A 27,355-nucleotide genomic window follows, 5' to 3' on the forward strand; every position below is an offset into this window, starting at 1 on the left:
GACTCTTGAGCTTCATGTACCTTTCGTGATGATGATTTTGCTGCTTTTGAAAAACATACTACATGTATAGGATCCAAATTATTGAATAAAATGGGATATCACGGGAAAGGCCTTAGCATTAATGGCCACGGCATCATAAACCCCATCAAAATGGAGAAATTTCCTCATCATGCATGACTCGGATATGTCAGGAAGGAAGTTGGGGAATGCTCCAAAACATTCAGCGACCTACTGACGACAAATGATGAGGGCACCTCACTACATTCCAGTGAGAGTGAGGGATCCATAAACTGTTATCAGAGGCACATTAGGGGAAAGTTCTCCAAGATGATTCAGAAAGTTTGGAGGAGAAAGAACCATGGAAGTCACTACAATAAGGTGGTACGAAATGGAGCCACACACAATATGTTCCGTGTCGAGAAGGTATGAATAAAAAATCCAACGGGTGAAAATGATCAACAAACGAATACACCACATTTATGGTGGTCTTCTTTATTAAGTAAAATATGGTTTTCTTAGATATAGTATCTTTTTATGGCCACGATTTGTAAATCATGAGTGGCAAGTAAATATAAAAGTGATGATGTGTTTCCCATCACTTGAAAAGACAACGATGATGTTTGCGGCCTTTTCTTATGAATAGTTGAGGTATTGGTTTTTATTATGTAATCCTTGAACAAAGAGTATGTGTTATAAATATTGGCAAGTGAAGGTTTGTTTAAGTAATGTATGGTTTGTATATGATTGTAAAGGATGTACCAACTTTCTGTGCAGGTGGTTGAAAGTGTGGTTTGGTAAGGACACAGACAATTTCATGGATACATTTGTGTGGGGTTCAAAAGGAATGCATCCAAGTAAAACTCGATAGATGAAGAAAAATGTGATGGAGCAATTTCCTCACATTATAATTGATTGAGAAGGATTTTGGTGGTCCAAAATCTCTTAGTGGGGAGGATTGATCTAGGTGGATCTTCATAAAGTACCAGTGGCATGGTAAGAAGGCTCAAAACTCAAAGTGGCAAAATATGGATAAACTTAGGATTGGATTGAAGTGCTCGTAATCCTAATTCCTGCGGTGTGAATGGCACTCAAATCCGAGTTCATTTGAAGAAGTTAGAGCAAGTCAAACCAAAACTAGGGTTTCTGTGAAACCTACGGCTGCTGCTACCAAAACTAGGGTTTCTGTGAAACCTGCAATGGCAGGCCTGTCAAACTCGGTTCATACGGTAGTTTCAGGCGGACTGGTGATCAGGGCCACGCGGCCATAAGGGACAAAGAAGAATGCAACTTCCTCAGGGGGAGGGCCAGGAGCCTCCCCCCAATACGGACGGGCGGACAAAGCACACGGAAGACAGGGAAAATGACAATGAACTGAGCGGCGGTACTCTGGAAATGAATCAGAGGAAGGGTAAGGACATAGAAACAGAGGAAAGAAGCAGGGCAAGTTCTTCAACTTGCAAGCCAGTAGCTACCCACAGACCAAGGGTGGAGTTCCCAAGTCACCGTATCAATGCTAGGATACAGTACATGAGAGATCACGCGTTGATCGGTAAATTCATAGGAATATGGCCGATGGAGAAAGCACTGAGAAGTTGGATTAGCGCTAAATGGCATCCAAAGGGGCACATCTCTTTGCACCTGGGAGCAAAGGGGTTCTTTACAGTAGTTTTTAGCTGCCTGGAAGATCGCAACAGGATATTGGATGGGTGTCCCTATTTCTTCAACTCTGCAGGATTATATCTCAAAGCGTGGGTCGAAAGGTTCAACCCAGATAAGGAGGACTTGAGCTATGCGCCAGTGTGGATAAGGCTTTATTCACTGCCGTGGGAGTACTGGGAAGAAAAATCTCTACAAGAGATTGGGAACGCCCTTGGCGAGTTCGTAAAGATTGTAGAAGAAACAAAATCATGTAGATACACGTCCTATGCTCGGATCTGTGTCTATATGGATCTCAAGCAAGCGCTGCCAGACACGGTAAGTTTCTTTCATGAAGACTCTGAATGGATTCAAGTTATAGACTATGAGCATGTACCATTTAGGTGCAGGAAATGCCATGATATAGGGCATCTCTACAGAGACTGTCCACAAAATAAGAAACCCTCATCCCAAGACAGTTCAGATAATCAAACAACAGACGGCTTCACTAGGGTAACAAATCGAAGGAGAGGGAACAAGAAAGCAACAGGTAATCCCAAGGCAAATCCAGCTAATAAGACAATGCCCACAACTAGCAATAGTTTCGAGGCACTGGCCAAAAATGATGAGCAAGATCTGGAGAAGGACAAGCAGAAGGACAAAGAAGTCGATCCAGAACAATCAGGAGAAGCCTCAGAGCAAATAGGAAAGAAGATTCAGAAACAATCAAACATGCAATCTCAACCTACATCCTCTTCTTGGCATTCACAAGGAATTGATGTTGAATACACGGTGCGAAATGAAAAATTATCAAAGGAACGAGAAGATACCTCCCAAGATCCTCAAAATATGGGAGAAGATTCGGAGTCTTTAGACATAGGGGAGTTGGACATACTAGGCCTGGAACTAGCATGGAAAACAAGGAATTTTGAAAAAATACCAGAACGGCAAGTGGATAACCTAGTAGAAGTCTTGAACAAAGCACAGAAGAAATACTCTCTAGGAGTCCAAATAGGAAGTCCATGGGATGGCAAATTTATCACCAAGGACAATAAGAAGAGAGGGAGGAAAACGACATTAGAGAGAACTATCAAGATTGGAGAAATATTAGTGGAGTCAGGGAGGTATGCCAAACTGACCAAGTATTTCAACGCAAACCCCCAAATTTCTCAATGAAGATGATATAATGGAACATCAGAGGGCTTAATAGCCCCAGGAAAGGTAGATTATTAAAAAATATGTTGATGCAAGAAAAACCAAGTATACTCTTTCTGAAGGAGACGAAATGCAGTTCAACATTTTTGGAAAAAATAGCAGTGAAAGCCTGGCCAGGAGGGCACGTAGTAGTTGTTGATGCTCAGGGAGCTTCGGGAGGACTTGCAATCCTTTGGGATGCGCGAGTAATCCAATTAAATAATATACAAGCTAATAAAAGCTTCATTCAGGCAACCTTCCATCTCTTAGGTACTAATATCTATGGGCTGATAACAAATGTATACTTTCCTCAGGATACAGCTCAAAAAGCTCAAATCCTGAATACATTGTCAGAACTCAGCTCAGACAGGCCACATCCACTTTGGATCTCGGGAGGTGACTACAACATGACAGCAAGCATAGAAGAAAAACAAGGAGGCAGAAGCAGAGCAAATAGTGATGGCAATCTACTAAAAAAATTTATTCACAACAACTCGCTGGTGGATGTTCCCACAAGCAATGGCCTCTTCACTTGGAGTAATAAAAGAGAAGGAGCGCAGCAGATTGCTTCGTGTCTTGACAGGTTCCTCATCTCAGATAATGCAATTCACTTAGGAGGGGAATTTACAACATCTATACTTCCTATCTCAGGTTCAGATCATTGGCCTATCAAACTGCAATGGAACAGGCCAGGTAATAATCTCAAACGTCCCTTTCGCTTTGAAGAATTCTGGTTAACTCACCCGGACTTTGAGAGGCTAGTAAGATCAACTTGGCTCCACTTCAATCCCACTGAAGGTACCAGAATGTCCAGGTTTCAGCAAAAACTCAAGCATCTTAAAGGGGTAATCAAAAGATGGAATCATAATACATTTGGCAACATCTTTACGGCACAAGCCACCCTCAACATAGAAATGAAGAAAATCCAGCAAACCATCATCACTGAAGGGCGCACGGAGGAATTAACCAAGCAGGAGCAAGTCATAGAATCTAGAATTATAGAAAGGGCTAAACAGGAGGAAATATTATGGAGACAGAAATCAAGGATTAGATGGCTAAAAAATGGAGAAAAGAACACTAAATTTTTTCATAAAACAACGGTGCAGCGTAGAATGATAAATTACATTTCTCACATTAAAAATGAACAGGGGGATAAAATTGAAACTCATGAAGGCATTGAAGAGGAATTCCTTAGTTACTTTAAGAAAGCGCATCAGGAGCCCAATATAAATAGAATGCCGGCTATCAACAAGCTAATAAAGAACATACCAAGGATAATAACAGAGGAACATAACAGTCTTCTCCTCAAGCCCATCAACTTAGAAGAAGTTGAAGAAGCTGTGTGAAATCTGAAGGAAGGCAAAGCGCCGGGTCCGGATGGTTTCACATCAAATTTTTTTCATAAGTTCTGGGACTTGATAAAGGATGAAGTCTGGCAGGTAGTGGAGGAATCTAGAGCACTCAGATGGATGTATCCAGGGTTAAATGCCACCTTCATAGCCTTAATTCCAAAAGGGGAAGACTCCAATACTCCAGACAAATACAGACCAATTGCTTTGTGTAATATCATCTATAAAATTACTTCAAAAGTAATAGCAACAAGACTAAAGCCGCTGCTCCCTCTGATTATCTCGCCCGAGCAATCGGGTTATGTCGAAGGGCGTCAAATAACGGATGGGATTATTCTAACGCATGAGATAATCCACTTCTTAAAGCAGACCAAGAAGGCAGGTATGTTTCTTAAGTTAGATCTATCCAAAGCTTTTGATAGTCTCAGTTGGGTATATATTCAAAAAATCCTTATAGCTTTTGGTTTTGCACACTCATGGGTCAGATGGATTTTTAACCTCCTATCTTCAGCTTTTTTCTCTGTTTTAATTAATGGTATTCCCTCAGCTACATACCGTCCCTCCAGAGGTATAAGGCAAGGAGACCCCTTGTCTCCCTTCCTTTTTGTAATTATGGTAGAGGGATTGGGTAGAAGTATCACCTCGGCTAGGCTAGCCCAGCAAATACGAGGCCTTTCTTTCAATCATTCCCCTGCCTACTCCCACCAGCAATTTGTAGATGATAATATGCTTTTTGGCCATCCTTCAGTGCAAGAAGCTCGCCTCCTCAAATCTATTCTGTCAATCTTCTCTGATGCTTCTGGAGCCCTCATTAATCGAGTTAAATCCCAAATCTTTTTCTTCAATACCCCTGTGCCTACCCAAAGAGCTATTGGACGAATTCTGGGATTCACTATTGCCTCCTTGCCCTCCAAGTATCTAGGCGCCCCTTTAATGGCCTCAGCTCTCAAGCACTCTTCCTGGAAGCAATTGTTGGAACATATTGAGACTCGACTCACCCTCTGGACCAATCGAGCTCTGAATATGGCTAGCAAAATTGTTCTCATCAAAGCGGTCCTTCAGTCCATGCCCCTGTATCTATTCTCCATTCTGGCCGCCCCAAAATGGGTTCTCAAATAAATCAAGAATCTTCAATGCAATTTTCTATGGGGAAGCTCAGGTCAAAATCGAAAATGGGCTTTGGTGAGATGGGATAAAGTATGTCTTCCTAAAAAAGCAGGAGGTATTGGGCTAAGGGACCCTGAGCATAGTAATAAAGCAATGGGTGCAAAACTTTGGTGGAGATGGATAGCCTATCCCAACACTCCATGGGCCTCTCTCTGGACAGCTAAATATGCAAGCAACTATCCCATGGAAGAACGAATACGAATGACAGAGATAAGCATGGTATCGGTGTTCTGGAATTCGGCCATACAACACAGAAGCCTCATACAAGAACACAACTTTTGGGAAATTAAAAGTGGAACCACTGCGTGATTTTGGGAAGACTCATGGCAGCAATTACCAAGATTAAGAGACATTCTACAAGATCATCAAATTCCAGAGCGGGAGATGAATCAATACGCCAAGGTCAGCCAATTCTGGAGAACAGCTGCAACTCAAGAGCATAGACAATGGAAAAATGCAAATCAATTTTTATCAAACTGCTCTGAACAAACGAGGCAATATCTCAATACAGAATTACAAAAGAGGAAAATCACTATCTCAGAAGGAATGGACACTCTCAGATGGGGTTATGAAGAGAAAGGAACTTTTACCACAAAGTAAGCGTATAAAATAATAATCCAAGATCGGTTAAACAAAGATAAGCTTTGGGATGAAATTTGGCACACATCCATCTGGCCGAAGGTCTCCACATTCTTATGGCTTCTTTGTCACAATAGAATTCTAACTTGGGATAATCTTAGAAAAAGAGGTTTCCCAGGACCATCTATATGTCTAATATGTAGGAAGGAGGAGGAAACAGCCATACATCTTATGCAGACATGCCAAACTGGAAGAAAACTCTGGGAGAAGGCCGCTTTTCGCTGTCAAAAAGAGGGTAGAATACAAGGATATCTTAAAACCACTATATGCAACTAGAGTCAAAAGCCATTTCAAAGCAATTTCCTTAATACTCTGTGGCATCTTATACCTGGCCTATTAATGTGGAACATATGGAAAGAGCGTAATAGAAGAATTTTCAAAAATCAATCTATGTCTCTAGAGCAAATCTGGAATAAACTTCATCAGAACGTCATTGAGACTCTCTCAATTAGAGAATGGCACTCAAAAGACCTTCCAACTTCACCTCAGGAAAAAACAATATGGGACAATTGGGGGATTCAAATAAACCAAATGTTCACTAGTATAAAGAACCCCACAATGCAGGGACAGGAATTAAGCAATTAGATTCCGCCACCCATCAACATGTTCCAGCTTAACTTTGATGGCGCCTCAAGGGAAATCCAGGGAAAGCAGGATATGGAGGAGTTTTCAGAGATCATAATGGTAATCCTCAATGCATTTTCATGAGCTCGATAGGTTGGGACACCAATAACTTAGTAGAATTGGAGGGATTATGGAGAGGTCTCAAATTAGCCCATGAAAAAGGTTTCTTTCCTCTCATTATAGAAGGGGATTTGCAAATCATAATCAGAATGATCATAAAACTTATGCACGGTTCACCCATTCACAAAGTAAGCAACAGTTGGAGAATGGCCCAGAGGCTGGAGTTGATCAACAACTGGCTTTCTCACCATCAAGAAATCTCTTGTAAACACATCATAAGGGAAGGAAAAAAGCTCGCTGACTTTCTTGCCAATCTTGGAGTGGAAGCTAAGGGTGGATACTTTGAAGGTACTATTGCCAGCCTAGCTTCTGAGGACCAGATTGCCAAAGTCCAGGAAATTGTCACTCGGGACAAGTCTTAGATCAAGAATACTCACCCGAATGCGGGTGACTCTTCCAGCATTCAATGAGGAATTATGCCAGACAGACAGCTGGCCTAACGGATGGCAGGCCGGAGGACTGCATGGTACATGTCGTAGGTGGATATAACAAGTTAAAGGCAAGAGATTTAATTCCTGCGCAACCTCGAAGTTGGTTCGAATTCATTTTGAGCATGGCTGCTCTGCATACACTCTGGCTCAGTGCCATGGATCCGCGCAACGCAATTAATGTCTCAGGGTATTATGAAGCTAAGCCGCCTCAGTTCTGCTGTATTGTCATTTGGGTATGGATGTTTGATTGGTGCTGGAGACGCCCTGAGGTTTTTAGAGCTCTCATTTCTTCTGGTCTGCTCTATCTCAATTGTTCTCCCTGTTTCTCTGCCCTTGTAATCATGCCGCGCAGACGAGGAATCCCGCGCAGGGGAAGTCACTCAGGAAATAGAGGAAGCCTTTCACGACCTGCGCCTCAGATTGTCGCTCCTATTGCCTTAGCTCCGCCCTCGTCTCCGTCGTTGGATCAGGATAGGTTTCCTCCGAACAATTCTTATCAGACCTCCAGGTTTTCTTTCCAGAGTCAGCTCAATAGGCCTATAGTGACAGTCAATTTTACAATATTTGTCTCTGAAGAGGAGGGCAATCCGTCTAGTTCGATTCCTTCTGTTTCCTCACCTTCTCAGGATGACAGTATTCTGCTCGGGGACCTATCGGGACGAGTTTATCATGCGGACCATATGCAAGAGGACGCCCCTGCTTCGGAAGCGCCTCAGCAGCCGGTTCCATTACAGGAAGACGCTTTAGTTTGCGGGCCATCTCAACGAGATCTTGGAGTTCTGCACTTGGTTACTCATCCGGATGGTGAGCCGGTTCTGGACGCAGACGGTCTCGTGACCTGGCTGGCTTCTACTAGCCAGGAAAAGGAGGACACGCCAGCTTTGCCAAGTCATGCCGATTGAGCACAGCTCCTTCTTGCCGGGTGGCTCTCTAGCTCATATGTTTTGTAATTTTGTTTTTATGTTTTTGAGTCTGAAGTTAGAGGTCGATATCTGGTTTATTCTCAAGCTTCAGGCAGTAACAACTGCAAATCCAGGCTTCATTTTTTGTCTTACAAATGATTATGCCAGGGGCTTTTTTGTGCTTTTAGTCAATGCAGGCCATGAAGATTGTAGGTCTGGTAAATTTAGTCAGTATGTCAGGAACCAAAGCAAAACCTTTGAAGTCTGCATTGTAAATCTGGATGTAGGGCTGAAATGTAATATCCCTGTTTTTTTGGCTGAGGACTGGCTTCGGCCTCCTCTGAGGTCTTGACCTCATTGTACATATTTTTTCACTTTTTTAATAGAATTAGCATTTACGGAGAAAAAAAAAAAGATCAGGTTTGACTTGGGCAGGTGGCAGGAGAAGATATTATGGCAAGCCTCTTTAGCGAATGGGGAAGAACCAACTGGCAGGTTTCCATTGGTCCCACATATCGCATATCGTAGAAGTAAGACGTCGGGGCTTAAGGAAAATCGTCCCAAGGTGGCGATGCGATCAAATCATGATCACCCATCGCAATAGGAAAAGGTGAAAGAATCGGTCCTCGGAGAAAGCCAAGTTGCAATGTGATACATCAAAATCACAGAGTCGGGTCGTAATTTGCGATATGGAAATCGTAAATCATGAAAGATTAAGGAATCATCCCCTGGAGCAAGTCAGGTTGCAATGCGATGAATCGAAATCACAGATTGCAACGGGAGCAGTTTCATAGAGTAACACCTCGCCAATTATGATTTGCGATGGGGCTTCCAGACACGATATTTTATACATTATATTAATAATCCTAGTGGGTCCATAGAGCACCTGATGTATGGGTTTGGGCGCCTAATGTATGGGTTTTGGTTTATTCGCCGATTGCAATTTGCAATGGATCTCGGATGCGATATTTAGTATACTACAGTTTATAATTGTTGATGGATCTACCTTATTACCTTGTGTTCATTGCTTAATGTAAAAGGCACACCTTTTTCCGCTGATTGAAAAAAATGTTGATTCTCTGCTAATGCTGCTGGGTTCAAGGAAGCACCGATTCTTTGTATTGTCCATAGATTTGAGGTTTAAAAAAAATGGTATGTTTGGACTATTCGATGGTGGTTTTTTCTACGTTTGTAATAGTTGTTTCCACACACTATTTAGGGCCCTGAGAACCTCTATTGGAACTTTGAAATTTTTTTGGAATTGCTTGGGTATTAAGGGATTTTTTTGCCAGCTTATATAAAGGACCATCCGTGTGAGAGAAAGGTAGAGAGGATTGGCTGATTAATTTAGAATCTATTGTGCAATAGACCCTAACCTTGGCAGCAGGCTGAGACCTTGCCTTAGCAGCAAGGACATTCTCAGAAGTTGTATAACGCCCAATTATCCAAATTGGGTGTTTGGATAGGTGTTTTTGCATGATTCTTCGCTAGGAGTTTAGTAGTACTGTCTATTTCTAAAGCTAGCTCTCCATTCTTCATCCTTCTTCCAGATTGGAGGTATAAGGACATTTTATATAAAAATCTACTTGTACTTCTTTCTTTCCATGCCATTTAAAGAATGAAGGCCTCCCAACTATTGCGCAAGACCCGAAGACATAGATCAAATTGGACTAACTCTGTAATCAAATAATTTTCTCATGGTTTGAAGCTCTTCTCGTTATTTCTGTATTCTTTATGTTCTTTTAAGTTCCATGGTTAATTAGCTTTGTTATATGTAATTCTGATGCATCTGTAACTAAAATATCTTGGATCAACAGTTGAGTGGAAACCTTCAGAATTACCAGCACAAAATGAAATTTATTTTTGATAGGAGACCCTACACCGCAAATGAGCTACTCCTCCTTCAACTCGCACTGCCATCCTGAGTGAATATACCACCGGATGCATTGAATAGGTCCACTTCGGTCAATACCATCCAACCAATTTCTGTCATTTGAAATGCTTCCTCTTCAACATGTTTTGCAGCATCAAGCTCTGCTAGTCAATGAACTTCATAGTTGTACTTTAGAAAGAAAGGGATTTTAAGAGTACCAGCCACAAAGTATCGAAAAGGGACTACGCATTTCTGGTGTCACATAGATTGGTAAAAAGTATCGAAAATGGCCTAACCATTTATAGTGTCACAAAGATTGTTACCACAAGGATTTGTCAAAACACTATCCCAACAAAGTTCTATACTCGCTATGAAGCTACTACAATCAATCTATGTTTTTTGGTCTTCTTAAATACAATATGAGGTTACTAGTTTCCTAACTGTGCCCAGGGGAGGACATGAGCTCTACTCTCTATAAAATTTCATCTTTTGTGCCTTGACAGTGATTTGGTTGTCACATTAGCCACCGTCAATGTGCAAGAGTTCACTCAATGAATATGGCATTTGGTATGAATGCAGGTTGGCATTGATCACATGAGAGATACGTGGTTGTGTTTCTAATGATGAATGAAAAGACTAAGGAGGAAAAAGATCCACACTGATTATATTATGAAACAACAAATTATGTTCATTACATTGTCCAACCACTTGTTTCATGTGAGGTTAAATAGTAGTGATGCTCAAAACAAGGGCGACACTAACAACTGCCCAAATTGGTGAATAGATGTAGCATGATGCAACATTTGGTGATAATAATAAAAATTCAGTTTTGTTTCCCTATCTATATGACGATTCAGCAAGTCGTGGATACATAGGCATTAATATCGTCACTCAGGGTGGGGTTAAGATTGGCGCAGATGTGGGATCCACCAATTAGGGACCTATTTGTATGGCTATGCCACTGTGGTGCAAGATTATGCTCTGTCTCGCCCCAAGTTTTAATGAATAGAAAGAATTTTATGTAGTGATCCCACAAAGATAGTAGCTGATATCTTACTAGATATTGTTGGCATCTAGTGCAATCGAGAAGAGTTTTTCATAATAAAATTGTATGAGCGAAAACGTCTTGAAGAATTTTCTTCTACTACTCGCTTTGGATCTCCGAATGGATATGGGGCTCTCGATCAATTGAATTTCACTTGCTACTCGCTACATACTGGTTCCCCACACCACAAAAACGAGAAACACAAAACTCTTCTCAACGACCATTTCTACCCATCCCAGTGAGGACCTCACCTGCCTGAGCATAGCTTAGGACTAGGAGACTTCAATTTATTCTCAACAGTGTGAATAGATTCATTCACCCATCATGTTGGCCTTTCAATATTCATTTACCCATGGAATCATGATTTAGAGGAGCAGGGAGGGTGGGCTTGTTTATCGAAGCCTTGAAGTGCATTTTCAAGGCCTCATTGTGTCATAGCAAGGCACGATGGTCTTCATATACCTGCACCATAGTGATGAGTCTTTGTTCTAATGTAGGATAGTTTTATAAGCATCTCTTTGGACCGGAGCACAAAAAACCAAATCATCGATATATCTAATAAGAATTGCATGCGTTTCACCTCAATGGTAATTGAATTCTTTGTTTCATGTCTCTTGTATTTACCTAGATCTCTGCATAGTTCTGACTAGAATAAGCTTAGCTAGTTTTCCCTAGTACTCACACTTGATATAATCAACCTTAGCTAGATTATGAACACACCCTAAGCTCCAACAATCGAAGCTATCATCATTTGAACCAGGCTATATATTTTCTTCTTGTGCCCCCTTCCTTGAGGCAAGCTTAGTGATCATGCGATCATTTGAAAACTAGGCTTCTTTCGGCAAGGGAAGCAATCCTTTTAACCCACTCATGGTATCTTCTTGTCCATTCTCTTTTCTTTGGATTCAAGCAGGGACACATGAATCCCAATAGGAAAAGTGATCATTTGAACCACGGTCTCCTCTTCGCCATTATTTCGTTTCAAGGCACGAAATAGCTGCCCCACAAACCCCCTTTTTAATACAAATGTTCGATCATGTTAATGTAGTATATTTTAATTTTCCTAATTGAATTAATGACCAAGGTTTTATTTATTTTAAGAATCTCTCACTAAACTTTTATTTTTTACACATAACGATTATTAATCATTAGCTATTAAAATATGTTAAAAGGTATTTATAATTTTATTTATTTATTTTTAATTAAATAAAAAAATATTAATAATAAACTGCAAATTTGATTAAAATGATAAATAAGTAGAGTAATACTTATTATAAATTAATATTTATCAAATTTTATCAATGATTATATTACTAGTTTATTTACTCAATTTAAATTAATAATATACATATAATAAAAAACATCTTAATCTATATTAATAGATATTTTTAATAAAAATTAATTAACTTGTAAATATGTGAAATGGCATAATTTCCATATATATATTTTTAATGTAAAATATAGGAATCACATTGAAATTTATTAAATTCTAAATATGCATCATTACATCTTATAAATGGTTTAATTATAAAAAATATTTAATAAATTATTGTTTGATTCAAAATGTGAGTGTATGTTGAATTTAATAATTTTGTAATATATTATATTTGTTTTAAGTATAAATTTCAATATTTGTTATGAAACGTTTAGATGTAAAACTGTGAAATGTTTTAGTTTATAAAATTAGTTTAAGTTATTTTTAAATTATATATATATTCAGATTTTATAATATCAAATTGGTGTATGAATTATGTTTATGTTATGGAATTTTTTATTTTTGTTTTTATTTTTTTAATTAAATTTTGATATTATTGTTTATTACGAAGATTCATTTTAATTTTGGATCTACTAAAAGTTTAGAGGGATCAAATTTCTCAAGATGCAAACATTTATTTTAATGTAAAACCTAAGGAAAAGTTTGCGCCTCGAGAGCTTTGATTACTTTTCACTCCTAATAGATCTAGAATTAAGATGGATCTATGCTATTTTTGAGAAAAGCACTACTAAAATGTTTTAAGTATAAGAATTTTTTATTTCTTCTCATTTTATATAATATATACACAATTGACATTGAAATATTTCATTGATGATTCATATCCTCCACATTAAAATGTTAATACATGCCTCCTCATATTCCAAAATAGAAAACAATCTCGCTCTCTTTGTATATATATGTTTGTTAATTATTAACATTTTTTAAAGTATGACATACATATACAGTATTATTTTTTATATTAATATTTTGTAAATATTATATGTCAACTACATATTAAACATTGAAAGAATATGACATTAAAAAAATTTCGTCAAAATATTTGTTGTTTTATTTGATTTGTGACCCACACTTACATAAATTTTGTTATTAATATTTTTTAGAAATTATATATCAACTCCATATTTTGAATGGAATAAATAATACATCTCTCCAAACTGAAAATATAAGAAAATTTTCAATTACGTCGTAACGAGTTCCCTCTGAGAAGAACCGCCCTCCATGCCACTGTGTCTCATTTTGAGCCATTGATCTCATGTGTGAGATGATAGAATTATCATCAAACGTTAGATTGATACTTTCGAAAAAAATGCAGAGCATTGGCAAGAAAACGTGTAAACGACACACCTATTAATGGCCTAAGTGATCCAAAATGGATCCTAAAACCCTCTAAGTCTTCATATACTTAAACGTTATCGCAAGGGAAAAACATTAGCACACTATTGCATGGGAAAAACATGAAGAAATGACGAAAACAAAGTTAAGCAGAGGCTAAAGCAACATTGCACAAGAGCCAACGGATCGGACCGATCTACGGTCTAGATCTAATCGACATATCACAATCGGAGGTGGCAAGCGGAGTCCATCGGAGGCGGCCTTACAGAAATCGTGATAGCGATCAGTGTGATTAAACGAGGGCCATTGATCAAGCATGCAGAACAACAGTCCAAATCTACTCGCAATATCATATCGCTAATACGCACATAGAAGAACTTAACCCACGGCCCGAAGGCTAGGCAATATGTGATTGCGATATATTGCATCACAATATCACATCACAACGATACAAAGGAGCGGGGTTGATACAATATGCGACTTGCGATAGTCGGACCCGATGGGTTATATGGATGCAATTTAATATATTTTGAGTTCCAGTAAAAAGGGTTTTTCTATGTATTTTCGCATTTTCGTTAAATAAACGAAATACAAAGAAAATGTGCCCTGAGCGATAAAATGGACCCGAAAGGTTTATACATGCAGCCATATATTATTTTAGTTTTGTAATGAGCGGGATTTCGAAAGGGCCTTAGGCGGTAAGTGGTATTGTACGGGCTTTGCCCGATCCCATACACGGGCTGACATGTGGCTTGGTGCGAGAGAGAGAGAAACTGCCTCCTCGGGTGGGTAATCCCCATATGCATAAGCCGCCTAAAATGAATATCAACCTTTGGATGAGAGATCACTGAGATCAACGGTGGGCTTGTGATAGCGACCAAAGGTGGACCCGAAAGGATTATAGGGCAGATTTGATGATTTTTTAAGTCCGATCAAAAGAGTTTTTGTGGGTTTTTCAATGTTTTTAGTGCATTTCTCTGTGTAAACAAAGAAACGTGTTCCTGAGGATTTCAACAGCGCCAATGATCCTTTCCATTTAAAAACAGGTGACCACCATACCTGAAGGCATTTCACAATGATTGTTTAACACCTAGAGGGGATTTGAACGAAAAGAGGCCGGAAGCCAGAGAGCTCGAAAGGGGAGACGAATAGACAAGTGCCAATAGGCTTAAAAGCTATTCAGTGGTAGAGACAAGGCAAGAAATGTTGAGATAGAGAGAAAACAGAAGACAGAGAGCGAGAGGGAGAGTGTGTGTACTCAGAAAGACTTGAGGGATTCAAGTAAAACCCTATTGTTTATCCCTGTTGTGTTGAGACTCTATTTGAACTCAGACTTGTAAAAACTCTGCTCTTGAAGACATAATAGAGAGGTCACCACTAAATGGTGGACCAAGAGACATAGCCCAAGAGTTTTGGGTGAACTCGATTATTTGTTGTGTTGCTGTGTGTTTGTCTATTATGTTTCTCTAACTGCTCATTGTCTATATTATTTTCAATCTTTTCGATCCGTTGCACTAAGTAATATAGGCATTCCTGCACATGAGTCTGTAATACCTTAATATTAATCTAAGATCTCATTTTCAAATCAAGTGGTATCAGAGATTTTGGTTTTTGTTAAGGTTAGACAAGCTTGTGTTAGATTTTGAATGCTAACTAGGTCAAAGCTCAAACTAGGAGAAGGATAACTTTTTGATACTAATCCAGAGATTGGAAGAGTCTATCCTTGGAGGAGAATGGAAAAATAAACTCCATTGGAATCAGAAGCTTAGTTCATGGAAAGTGTTATGGCCAAGCGAACCATGTTGAAAGAGATGTAGTGGGAATTTAAGAAGGGTCAAGGTGAAAGCACTTCAACACCCAAAAAAGACAAAGGAGTAGAGGAACCTTCTCTAGTTTCCCCTCCAGAGGGCAAAGGGAAAGGGGAAAAGCCTCCTCCCTCATCTCCTCCACCATCACCTTCATCATCCTCATCTCCTAGCCCTGATAAGAAAAAGAAGAAAACTTCTTTGATTAAATTAGATGTAAAATTTGATTTTCCAATTTATGATGGAGAACTAAATGCAAAGAAGCTAGATAACTAGATAAGATAGATTGATGTATATTGCAAGATGAAGAACATTGATTTAGAAAGGAGAAAGATTCAGCTGGCTAGCCTTCAACTTGGAGGAACTCCACTAGTGTGGTGGGAAGGTAAAACACAAGCTAATCTGAAGAGACATGGTAAAATCCTTTCTACCTGGAATGAATTTGTTCCTGCCATCAAAAAACAATTCTATCCTCTAGCTTATATGCAGTAAGCAATGATGAGCTAGCAAACTCTTCGCCAATTAAAGGGTTAAAGTGTACAAAGTTATACCTAGGAATTTCGAAAAAGAGCTTTAACTCTAGGCATATCTCTAAACTCACCTGAAACTTTGTTGAAGTATATAGGTGGTCTGCATAGCCATTTGAAGCACACCATTCTCATGTTTAATCCCACTAGCCTAGATGATGTAGCAGTTCAGGCTACACATCTAGAAGCTAGAGGCAAGAATGTGAACCTAGAGGTTGGGGGATCATCTAAACACTCTGCAAGCAAGAACAAGGAAAAGAGGAAGCTAAAATTGAAGGAGAGGAAGACAAACATTGTATAGAAGGACAAACCTTCATGCACTCATTGCAAGAAGGATGGACATGATGATGCACACTGTTGGTCTTTGCATCTGGAGCTGAGACCTAAGAATTTCGGTGGTAAGAAGAAGAAGATTGCTACTGCTATTCATAAAGACTTGAGGTCAGACTCAGGCGATGAAACAACAGTCACAGCCACAGGTATAAAAGTTAAGAATTCTGAAGCATCCATAAGTAATTATGCACAATCCATTGATAATGAAGATAATGAGATGAAAAGGAATGAGATTTTTCATATTAGAGTCATTTCCAAGCACCTAAAGATTGATAGTTTATTTGATAGTGGATCACAAGTAAACTTGATTTCTGAAACAGTTGTAAAGAAGTTGGGATTACTAACAATACCTCACAAGAAGTCATATCCATTAGGTTGGGTATGTGATAAAGCAAAGCTACAAGTAACAAGACAATGTAAACTTAGGTTTGCTATTGGGTCAACATTTGTAGATGAGGTTGACTTTGATATAGCTCCCTTGGATATATGTGGTATTGTTTTGGGAAGTCCTTACTTGTATGATAGGAAAGCCATTTTCTTAGAGTTGAAAATAAGAATCAACTCACTAAATATGGAATAGAATATATTGTAAGAGCTCATAAACTCAAAAATAACTATTCTCTCATAAACTCAAGGCAGATGAAAAGAATTGTGAATTCATGCAAGCAATTTTTACTAATGGTTGTAAAGGAAAAGAACCCTGATAAAACCAATCTATTTGAAGGCTGTGATGCTAAACAGAAAGCTGATTTAGTTAAAGTTGTTTCAGAATATGATATCCTATTTCAAGAACCTAAAGTTCCGCCACCCAAAAGGTAAATAGTACATGATATTCATTTACAGCAAGATGCTCCATTACCTAACATCAGAATGTACAGGTTATCCACTTTAGAGAATGCAAAGATAGAGAAGCAAGTACAGGAGCTGCTCAATAAAGGGTTCATAAGGCCAAGCACATCACCATGCGGATCTCCGATTGTACTGGTGAGAAAGAAATATGGTTTGTGGAGGATGTGCATTGATTATAGAGCATTGAATAAAATAACGATTAAGAATCGTTATCCTCTTCCTCATATTGATGATCTATTAGGTCAGTTAAAAGAAGCAGTTTACTTTTCCAAGTTAGACTTGCATAGTGGCTATCATCAGTTCAGGGTTGCAGAACAAGATGCATGGAAGACTGCTTTCAAGACAAAGCAAGGTTTGTATGAATGGCTAGTTATGCCTTTTGGCTTAACTAATGCTCTTGCCACTTTCATGAGGGTTATGAATAATCTACTTAGACCTTTTATTGATGATTTTGTAATTTTTTATTTAGATGACATTCTTGTTTTCAGTAAAACAGGGGAAGACCATTTGAAGCATGTAAAGTATACTTTATATGTTTTAAGAAAAGAAAATCTCTATGTGAAGTTGTCAAAATGTGAATTTGGCAAAACATCTTTAAATTATTTGGGTCATATTTTAGGGGGTGGTGAATTGAAGATAGATCCCTCTAAGGTTGAAGTCTTTGTTAACTGGCCTAAACCCAAATCTGCTACAGAGGTTAGGAGTTTCCTAGGAGTAGCAAAATATTGGAGAAAGTTTATTGCTAACTTTTCTTTGATTGCAGCTCCATTACATGCTTTAATAGGATTGAAAATGATGTTTCAATGGGAAGGAAAACAACAGAAAGCCTTCAACACCTTAAAAGAAAAAATTGGTACAACAACAGTACTAGCATTTCCAGATCTTCAATGTGCATTTGAGATTGAAACAGATGCCAGTGACTATGTGTTATAGACATTTTTGTGCCTCGCAGCATGGAGCATGAAATGTCAATAATTACAGGGATCCTCAGTCCCTAAACATGTTGTTCTTACCCCTAGAAGAACAAGGTCATCAAACAACAGCACTTCCAATCAGTTCTCCACCTGAAAACACTTCAAAACAGGCTTATTTTGGATCATGTCAGCTGCTCCACTGAGCATCTGCGCTGGAATGCAACTGCTCCTCCTTGTACCTGCGCTGGAAGTCAAATCTAATGAAGGCTACCTGCGCTGGGCGAGATTGGCCAAGTGGCACAGTCATTCTGCAAGGTGTCAACTGCCCAGGAAGCTTCCAAACTGACACTTGGTTCATGAGATTCGCCCTGTGATGAGTAAGAGGTACTTGATCACCATGTGTAAGCAAGGATCTCCAAGTGGACTCAAGAACTGAAGATTAACTGAAGAGGGAGAGGACACTAGTCAGCTCTATGCCAGCCTCAAGCTGACTCATCCTCTCTTCTTCTCTCCTATATATAGAGCTCTTCTATGAGGTCTAGGGAGGCTGGGATTTTGTGTAAAGCAAGGAGGTGCTGTTGGTTTACAGTTAGAGCTATTGGGTGATTGTTTTACTAGAGGTGAAGAGGAGAGTTCTTGCTGCTGGGGAGGTGCTGCTGGATTGGAGCCATCAATGGTTGTAACCTTCTCAGAACCCTGTTACTTCTATCAATAAAGTTTTGCATGTTCTCCTATATACTTGTATTGCATTGATGTATTGCATTTACTTGTATATTTGATTCACTCTAATCCATGCATCAGTTATGAGTACATGTATTTTGTAGTTTCCTCTCTTGTTTTGTGCAGGATCTGTGTGTAGCTGGACCGGCAAAGAGAGCAAGGAGCTGGGAACAAGAGACAAAGAGAGAGGATAAGGATCGACTAAGCGAAAGACACCAGGTTGGTTAATCTTTTCTTCCTTCTCTCTGTACTTTCATAAAGGAAAACATCAAAGCTTTACTTTCAGTTGTTGCTAAAGACTGTCACCTTTAGAGTAGGGATAGGGTCATCCGAGTCGGATACTTTTCCCCACAACAAACTGGCGACTCCACTGGGGAGCCTAGTATCTTGTTGGTGTTTGTAGTATTTTGCTATTCATTTCTTGAAGAAAAGAGTACCAAATCGAAAAGCTTTTGACTATATCAAAAGCGAAGTAGAGGGACTGCTACTCTTGCTCATTTGCTGGGTAAATTCAAGATTTGAAGAGCTTATCTACAAAAGACTCTTTACTCTTTGTGATAGATCTTCATCCTCTTGATCATCCCTTAGCCTGTACTTGACCTATAGCTTTTTATTTCAGCAAAAACAGTGCATTTTTGAGCTTTTTATGACCCGGAATTCCTTGTAAACGCAACTCTCGTGTCCCAGAGCAGGCTGTCCACAGGCAGTCTGCATTACAGCGCAGGTACTCCCTTCGGGAACTGCGCTGAAAGTCATTTTGACAGACCAGAGCCTGCGCTGGACCAGTTAACCAGTGTCCTCCTGAGGTTTCCCTTTGTGTCTGAGCCCTGTTTTCACTGATTTTTTGCTGCTGATTGCTGGTCATTGTACTTGCTGTAACCAACTTTCCTTGACATTATTCCGCCTCAGTTGTGTGATGAAACTGTGATTGTTCTTTCAGTATTTCTTGTTTCAGTTACAGTTTCCCATTGTGAAAAGCGAACCGGTATAGCTTTGGCCTCTTAGATCCTGAACTGTAAAAGTGTCTTTGTGATCTTAAGAGCTAGTTTTATTACTGTTCATGGCTGTTTGAGTTTGTTTGTTTTTTACTTTATGGTTTGAATTCATATATTTTTAGTGTTGAAACAAGTACCTGTAAAGCGTCTTTTCATTTTAGACAAAACTTGTTTGTTTACGCTTCAAATTGAATTCGAAAATTATACAACAATTTCCTTTTGTCTACATCAACATTAAGGGAAAAGAAAAGAAATACATGCATCTTGCATTTGAATTTTTGATAAGTTTGTGTGTCTGATCTAGGAGAAAGTGCATTAGTTTGTGCTTTGTGCTCTGTGTGGAAAGATAGTGTTTTTCTCTCCCCTCAGTAGTTAGGATTTTCAAAGCTAAAAAGATTGTAAAAGCTTGCTTATCATTTTAGCTGCATTTAGGAATTTGTACCAACACATCTCGTGGTGATCCTGAAAGACAAACTGATAAACAAGATCAACTTAAAATATATTGAATGAATCTAAAAACGCATTGTAACATAACGCTCACAATAGAGGTCTAGGTAGAGACGTGTTTCGGCGTCGTTAAACGTAGTGACTGTCGATCTCTACGAAGGTGGGTGATTCCTCCTGAGGGACGATAGCACTAATACGGACTTGTGCTCCCGCGTACTGTCGCGTATATTGGGAGACCCCTATAGGCATTTATCCTTTATCCTTAGGAAGCCGTGTCGGCCGCCCTACTGATCGCGATGCAGTGAACACAGCATTCACGAAGATCGACCACTCGTACCGTAAAACATATTCTGTGGTTTCGCGAAAGGTTTGGCACACCCTCTGCCTAGATCTCCAGAGCAGTTTCTTTTGGCCTTTTTCAAACTCTATAACTGAAAAAGTCCAACCGAGCATTTGTCACTTCGGGCTCGTTAATACATCGAAGGCGACTAGAGTCATCTTTAGCTTTTTCTCGACTCTTAAAACATGAAAAAGCAAAGTTGTGTCTAAAAGCATCTAATAAAATTCATTCAATACGGAAACATAATTCCCCCTTTTGTATTTTAGTTGATCAAGTAATCCGCAACTGTGGAGGAAAGTCAATTAAAACTCCGTCGTTCGAGGAGACTCGCGAGTCAACCGTCTTTGTCTCCGGAATCGAGAGTAGTACGAACAAAGCGAACTCGCTTGACCGGGTCAAAATCTCCCATTAAAGTTAGAACAACAGTTCCGACGACATCTGAGATTCTGGTCACTCCTAATATTTCTGGAATCCCTGCCTCTATTGAAGAAGTTCAACAGCAACAGAGGGACAGTTGTACTGATCCTAGTCTGAAGACAAGTGCTTGCATAACTGAACCAGTTCCATTTGAAACCGGTCCACAGAGTTCTGTTGTTCAAACAACTGTCGCTGTCGAAGCAACCCCTTCTTCGGCACCAGAAATCTTTTACGGACCTGACGGTCTTCCTCTTCCTCCTGGTCTGATTGCAATAGAGGAAATCGTAGAGGACCAGCAAGCAAATACTCCAACTCATTTTGGAGTAGGTGCCACTCTTTTTCCTTCTGCATCAGAAGTTTGTCCATCGCCACTGGAAGTTCCTGAAGAATCATTAGGCAGTTTATTGGATAGACTTAAAATGTCTGAGCAACCGTCGACATCTAGGACTGTGCCAAATGACACAGCGACAGCAGAAGTTCCTGCCGTCAATCCAACGATGTTTGCCGGCATACCAGCTGTCCCAACTAGCTCTCATCAGCTAGAAGGAGTCCACCCAGGGACTATTATGACAACTTGGTCTGTTCCAGTTTGTTCTTCCGGTATAATACCTGGTAATTCTTATGTTGAAACTAGACAAATTGATCCCTTCAGGAATCAGTTTGGGCCATCCAGTCCTCAAAGGCAATCTATACCCTTGAGCTCCGGATTGTTACCATATGGGGGGCAATATGCCCTTTCACTTCCCCTTCTGGAGGGATACCCATACGGCAATTTTCAACCACATTCAGGTTTGACTGAAGTAACGACGAGTGGTTGGGTACCTATGTTACCCCAAAAACCAAGAGTTGTATATTCCATGCAACAATGTGTACCTATGTCTAGTATCCCGACGATGCCAGCAATTGTAACCGTGTCGCAAGTTCAATCGATGCCTGTTGTATGTCAACCCCAAGTTGTAATGCAACAGCCCATTGACCCTGCAACACAACCACAATCGCCAACTGCCGGGACGACACAGATACAAACGGGAACCATAACCCCGCATCTTGGTCCGTCAGTTAGTGTCGCACAGCAAAACATGGCTTCACAACCATGGATGGTGCAATACCAACAACCTCAGTTTCAACAGGTGTACTAGGGATCTGAGCAACAGATCTTTGCGAATAGTGGGCAACCCTATATTCAGAACGGGTTAAATCAACCACTTTACAGTGGCCAAGCCCACCAGCCATATCAGTCATATCAACATCAGTTGCATTATGCTGGTGTGCAAAGACCTACTGCTCAAGCAATTCCATCTTATCCGGGGTATGCCTCGCCAAACCTGAATCAGTAGTTGCCATTCGTGGTGACTCTAGAATTACCAGATTTACATCGATTGACGAACGATCCAATCGCCTATGCCCATTGGTGGCCAGCGATTCCTCACAAACTTCCTTCGGACATTCCTAAATTCAATGGAAATCCGGGCGAAGACTCGTCGAATCATGTGATGACATTCCATCTGTGGTGTTCGTCGAATACCTTGAATGATGATTCGATAAGGCTTCGCCTTTTCCAGAGGACATTGACTGGTCCGGCGGCTAAATGGTATATTGAATTACCTAGAGCCTCGTTCGACAATTTTAGTTCCCTAGCCACGACTTTCTTAACACACTTTCAATTACCTATAAGGTACGAAACTGGAACAGAGATCTTGACCAATTTCAAGCAGACAACAGCCACACATATATCAGATCATATACATGAGTGGCGTCGTCGGCGCAGAATGGTAAAAACCTATGTTCCAGATCAACTATTAGCTGAGTGGTTTATAAAGTCACTTCTGCCTGCTATAACAGAAGATGTGGCCAAGGGAGGCGTCGTAACAGAGGAGCAGGTTATTGCTCGTGCTCAATATTTGGACTTAGTATATACTCAGTCCGGCACGCTCTATGATAAGATACCTGACGCCCCCAGACCGGAATTTTCAATACCTCCTCCTCCCGGATCAAATAGTGACTCTCATGCCGGTGATGGCGTGATTGGAACTGCAAACGCTAAAACGACAAGGGATTCAAATAAGAAAGCCCGTAAGACTTCGAATCAAAAAGAAAATCAAGAGGTTCTTGCTTCGGAGGTAAATGCTGTATCTACGGATAAAGGCAAAAACTCCAATCAACCAGGAAGCAAGAAGAAACAAAACAAAGGGAAGAAGAAGAAACAGGGTGAGTCATCCCCTCAAAAAACTTCTTCAAACCCTCCTGGGCAAAGAAAACAAATTTATCCATGTCATATATGCGATGAGGATCATTCGACAAAGGACTGTCCGTTCAAAGCTGAGTTAAAGAGGTTCTTTAAAAGTTCACAAACTTCAGCTGTGTTGACTGATCCATTTCCTACCCCAGGTCAAAATATGGTTGATAGTGGAAATGCTTCCCCGTCTCAAGTGCTTATGTTGTCGGTTTCTAAGCAAAATGATGCTTTGATCTCGACCAGGAATAAAGATTACGGGAATCTGCCGGTGTCGAACGACAAAGGGAAAGATCAACCCAGTAGTTCGACAACAACTTCGGCAGAAGTTGTACCCCCCCTCACGCATGAGCTAACAATAAAGCCACCTAAGGGAGTAGTACACAAGTCGACATTTAACCCTCGCGCCAGAGCGGCGCAACACAATAATATAGTGGAGGATTTGGCCCAATCGCCATCTGCTATGTCGACTCTTGAGGTACTGCAAAATTGTCCATCCCAAAGGCAGGCATTGTTATCAGCAATTGGTGGAGTGGATCCTAAAGATTCCAATCTTGTATCCTTTGATCACAAAGGGTATGATCCTCAGTTACCAGCGCAACTAGCTTTCCTTATTCAAGTGAAAGCACTCAACAAAACTGTTCATAGAACGATTATTGATGAGGGAGCATCGACATGTATCATGTCGATGAGTTGCTGGAAAACTCTTGGATCTCCAACCTTGTCGCGATCTTCGACGACATTGAAAGCATTTGACGGTAGGACGTACACTCCGTACGGTATCCTAAATAACTTTAAGGTTGAACTAGGAGGAAAAACAGTGGAAATTGATGTTGAAGTCATTGATGGCAATCTTGACTATAACATCCTACTGGGAAGACCATGGATATATGCCATGGCAGCTGTAGTGTCGACATATTTTAGGAAGATCGCATTCCCGTTTGAAGGAGGGATTACGGTTGTCGACCAACAGAATTTCCTCCCTAATGGTTCACAAGTTATTGGAAGCGTTCCCCTGATCCATGGGAGCGACCATTCAATACAAGATATCGGAGTAGGCTTGCTAAAAGATCCCACAATGATGGGAACTTTCACGTTGCCACCTCCTTTCCATGAAGGGAATATCCCGTTTGTAGCAACATGCAACATGGTATCTTCGTCAAAGGTCGCAGAAGACAAAGTCGTCATGGATTATCAAGTGGTTTTGCCACCTAGCCCTATTGAAATATTGTAGCAATCAATGTTTCAGGCATGGAAGGCGAGCCCAAATCAACGCTCGTCAAGCGTTTGGGTAGATAGGTCCGAAGAATATGGTACCCCATTAGACCCATGGTCAAAAGTTCATGGGACTGACGAAGGAATCTTACAATCATTAATGATTGAGGGGGCACCATGGAATGATCACCACCATCGTTCCCTTCTTCCAGAATGTGAAGAAGAAACTCATCACGACCTATATCACCCTTCAGTGTTTGAATTCCTAACAAATACTATAAATATGGTGGATTCAGAGAGAAACCTATCCAATATTGAAGAGACCATAGCCGTAAACATCTCGACAAAATCTGATGTTGTAGAGAATATTCATGTCGGCAAAAGTTGTTCCCCTTCAGAACTGGAAATATATAGCGCTCTCTTTCGCGAATTTAGAGATGTCTTTGCATGGTCATAGATGAAATGCCAGGCATTGACTCGAGCATAGTTGAACATGAGATTAAAATGTATCCTGATGTCAAACCAGTAAGACAACGGCTTCGCCAGGTTCATCCAAAGAAAGCCGCTGCCATTAAGGCAGAAGTTGAAAAACTTCTCCATGCTGGATTCATCTACCCGGTTCCTCTAACCGATTGGGTATCGAATATTGTCCCTGTTATGAAAAAACAAGGGACGATAAGAGTGTGCGTCGACTATAGGGATGTAAACCAAGCTTGTCCAAAGGACAACTACCCTACACCCTTCATCGACCAGATAATTGATGAATGCGCCGGATGTGAAATCTTTTCCTTTATGGATGGATTTTCCAGGTATAATCAAATAAATATCCGCCCACAGGACCAGTCTAAGACTGCATTTATTTGTCCGTGGGGCACATTCGCTTATCGAAAATTACCCTTTGGTTTAAAGAACGCAGGGGCGACGTTTCAGAGGGCAATGAATTATGCCTTCCATGACATCAAGAACATCGTTCAACCTTACCTCGACGATCTTCCGGCTCATTCGCGGAAGCGGATTGATCATCCGCGGCATTTGAGAGCAATATTTCTACGTTGCCGACATTACAAGATAAGACTCAATCCGCACAAGTGTGTGTTTTGCGTCGGTTCTGGTCGTTTACTTGGCTTTGTTGTTTCTAAGGATGGGATTCGTCTCGACCCCTGTAAGGTTCAGGCAATCATTAATTTGCCTCCACCTTCAAATTTGCTTCAGATTCAGAAACTCCAAGGGAAAGCAAACTTTCTGAGGAGGTTCATTCCAAATTACGCAGAACTTGCCAAAGGTTATACTCGTCTTTTGAAAAAGGATGTGCCTTTTGTCTGGGACCAGGTGGCGCAAGCTTCCTTTGACGCTCTGAAAAATTCTCTAGTAAGAGCTTCATTAATGTACGCCCCGGACTATCAAAGAGATTTTAACCTGTATCTAGGTGCAGCAGATACAACCATTGCGATGGTCTTAGTGCAAGAAGTAGATGGAATTGAACATCCTATTTATTATTTAAGTAAAAACTTAAATGACACAGAAAGTAAATATTCCTATGTTGAAAAACTAGCGCTTGCTGCTGTTCAAGCGATTCAAAGGTTTCGACATTATGTCCTCTTTAGGAAAACTACCATTCTGTCAGATTGCAACCCCATGACATATATACTGTCACGACAGTTGCTTGGGGGCAAATATTCGAAATGGATAGCAATCCTTCAAGAGTTTGATCTGGACTTTGTAAAATCCAAATCAAAGAAAGCTCTAGTTTTCGCGGAATTATTGTGCGATCTCCCATCGTCGTCCAACGATGAAACATCAGAAGAGTCAATCGTGGATGAACATTTGTTTCTGATATCAGTAAGCGATGAGTGGTATGGAGACATCATTGTTTATCTCCAAACCCAAAAATTTAGGCCTAATACCTCACACTCGGAACGGAAGCGTATACGATACCAATCTAAAGACTACATGATCGTCGGTGATACACTCTACCGTCGTGGTGTCAATACGGTTCTGAGGAGGTGCCTTACCCATGAGGAGGCCGAAAAAGCCCTGAATGATTGTCATTCAAGCGCATGCGGGGGGCATCAATCTGGATATGCAACAGCACAAAGAATCTTACGAGCAGGATACTTCTGGCCAACTATGTTTAAAGATTGCATAATAGCTGTCAGAAGTTGCCATGCATGTCAGATCTTTGATAGCAAAACCAGGAGACCACCCGCACCCTTGCAGCCTATAGTTGCTGTTGGGCCCTTCGCCAAGTGGGGCATCGATTTCATGCAATGTAACCCCACCTCGACCGGGGGGCATGGGTATATTATAGTCGCTGTTGACTATTTTACCAAATGGGCCGAGGCGATGCCTACATTGGATAACACTGGTGAAACAGCTGCCCTTTTCTTTTTCAATCATGTAGTCGCCAGGTTCGGCGTTCCGCAAGCTATAGTGACAGATCATGGATCGCATTTTCGCAATCACATGATGGTTGAATTAGCTGCCAAACTAGGGCTATCTCACGACAGCTCTACCCCATATTATCCACAAGCCAACGGAAAAGTTGAGGCAATCAACAAAGTCCTGAAGCGTATGTTGCAAAGGATGATCGGGGTTCACAAGAGAAGATGGCATCTAATCCTGTACTCAGCATTATGGGCTTACCGAACCTCGGTAAAAAACGCCACTGGGTTCACACCATTCCAATTGGTGTATGGCCTAGAGGCAGTATTACCAATCCAGTGCGAAATTTCGTCTCTTAAACTCGCAATTGACCTCCTCCCCGGAACCTCAGAAGAAGAGGCTCGTTTCTTGGAGTTAATCCAATTGGATGAAAACCGTCGTGACGCTGCTTTAGCGAACGAAGCCCATAAGAAACGAATCAAAGCACAGTTTGACAAGAATGTCAAACCTCGCATCTTCTCTGAGGGTGACTTGGTTTTGCTTTACGACCAAGAATCCGACAAATTAGGAGCAGGAAAATTTCAGTCCTTA

The 27,355-nt window shown here is 40.5% G+C and overlaps 1 protein-coding gene and 1 pseudogene across 1 annotated transcript; both read left to right on the forward strand.

Moving 5' to 3' along the window:
* The first annotated feature begins 1,281 nt into the window (after positions 1-1,281).
* Positions 1,282-4,175, forward strand: LOC149256674 (uncharacterized). Its single transcript, XM_089455431.1, has 4 exons — positions 1,282-2,759; positions 2,927-3,035; positions 3,144-3,590; positions 3,978-4,175. The coding sequence occupies exons 1-4, from the start codon at positions 1,282-1,284 to the stop codon at positions 4,173-4,175; spliced, it is 2,232 nt and encodes a 743-aa protein (XP_089311557.1).
* A 3,944-nt stretch (positions 4,176-8,119) lies between these two features.
* The window catches only part of LOC149256675 (COBRA-like protein 3), a 54,397-nt pseudogene continuing 35,161 nt past the window's right edge, over positions 8,120-27,355 (forward strand).

Source organism: Pinus tabuliformis, chromosome 7, assembly GCF_031772625.1.
Source record: "Pinus tabuliformis cultivar Carrire ecotype Pingquan chromosome 7, CPIR1, whole genome shotgun sequence".
In the NCBI taxonomy this organism is placed as follows: domain Eukaryota; kingdom Viridiplantae; phylum Streptophyta; class Pinopsida; order Pinales; family Pinaceae; genus Pinus; species Pinus tabuliformis.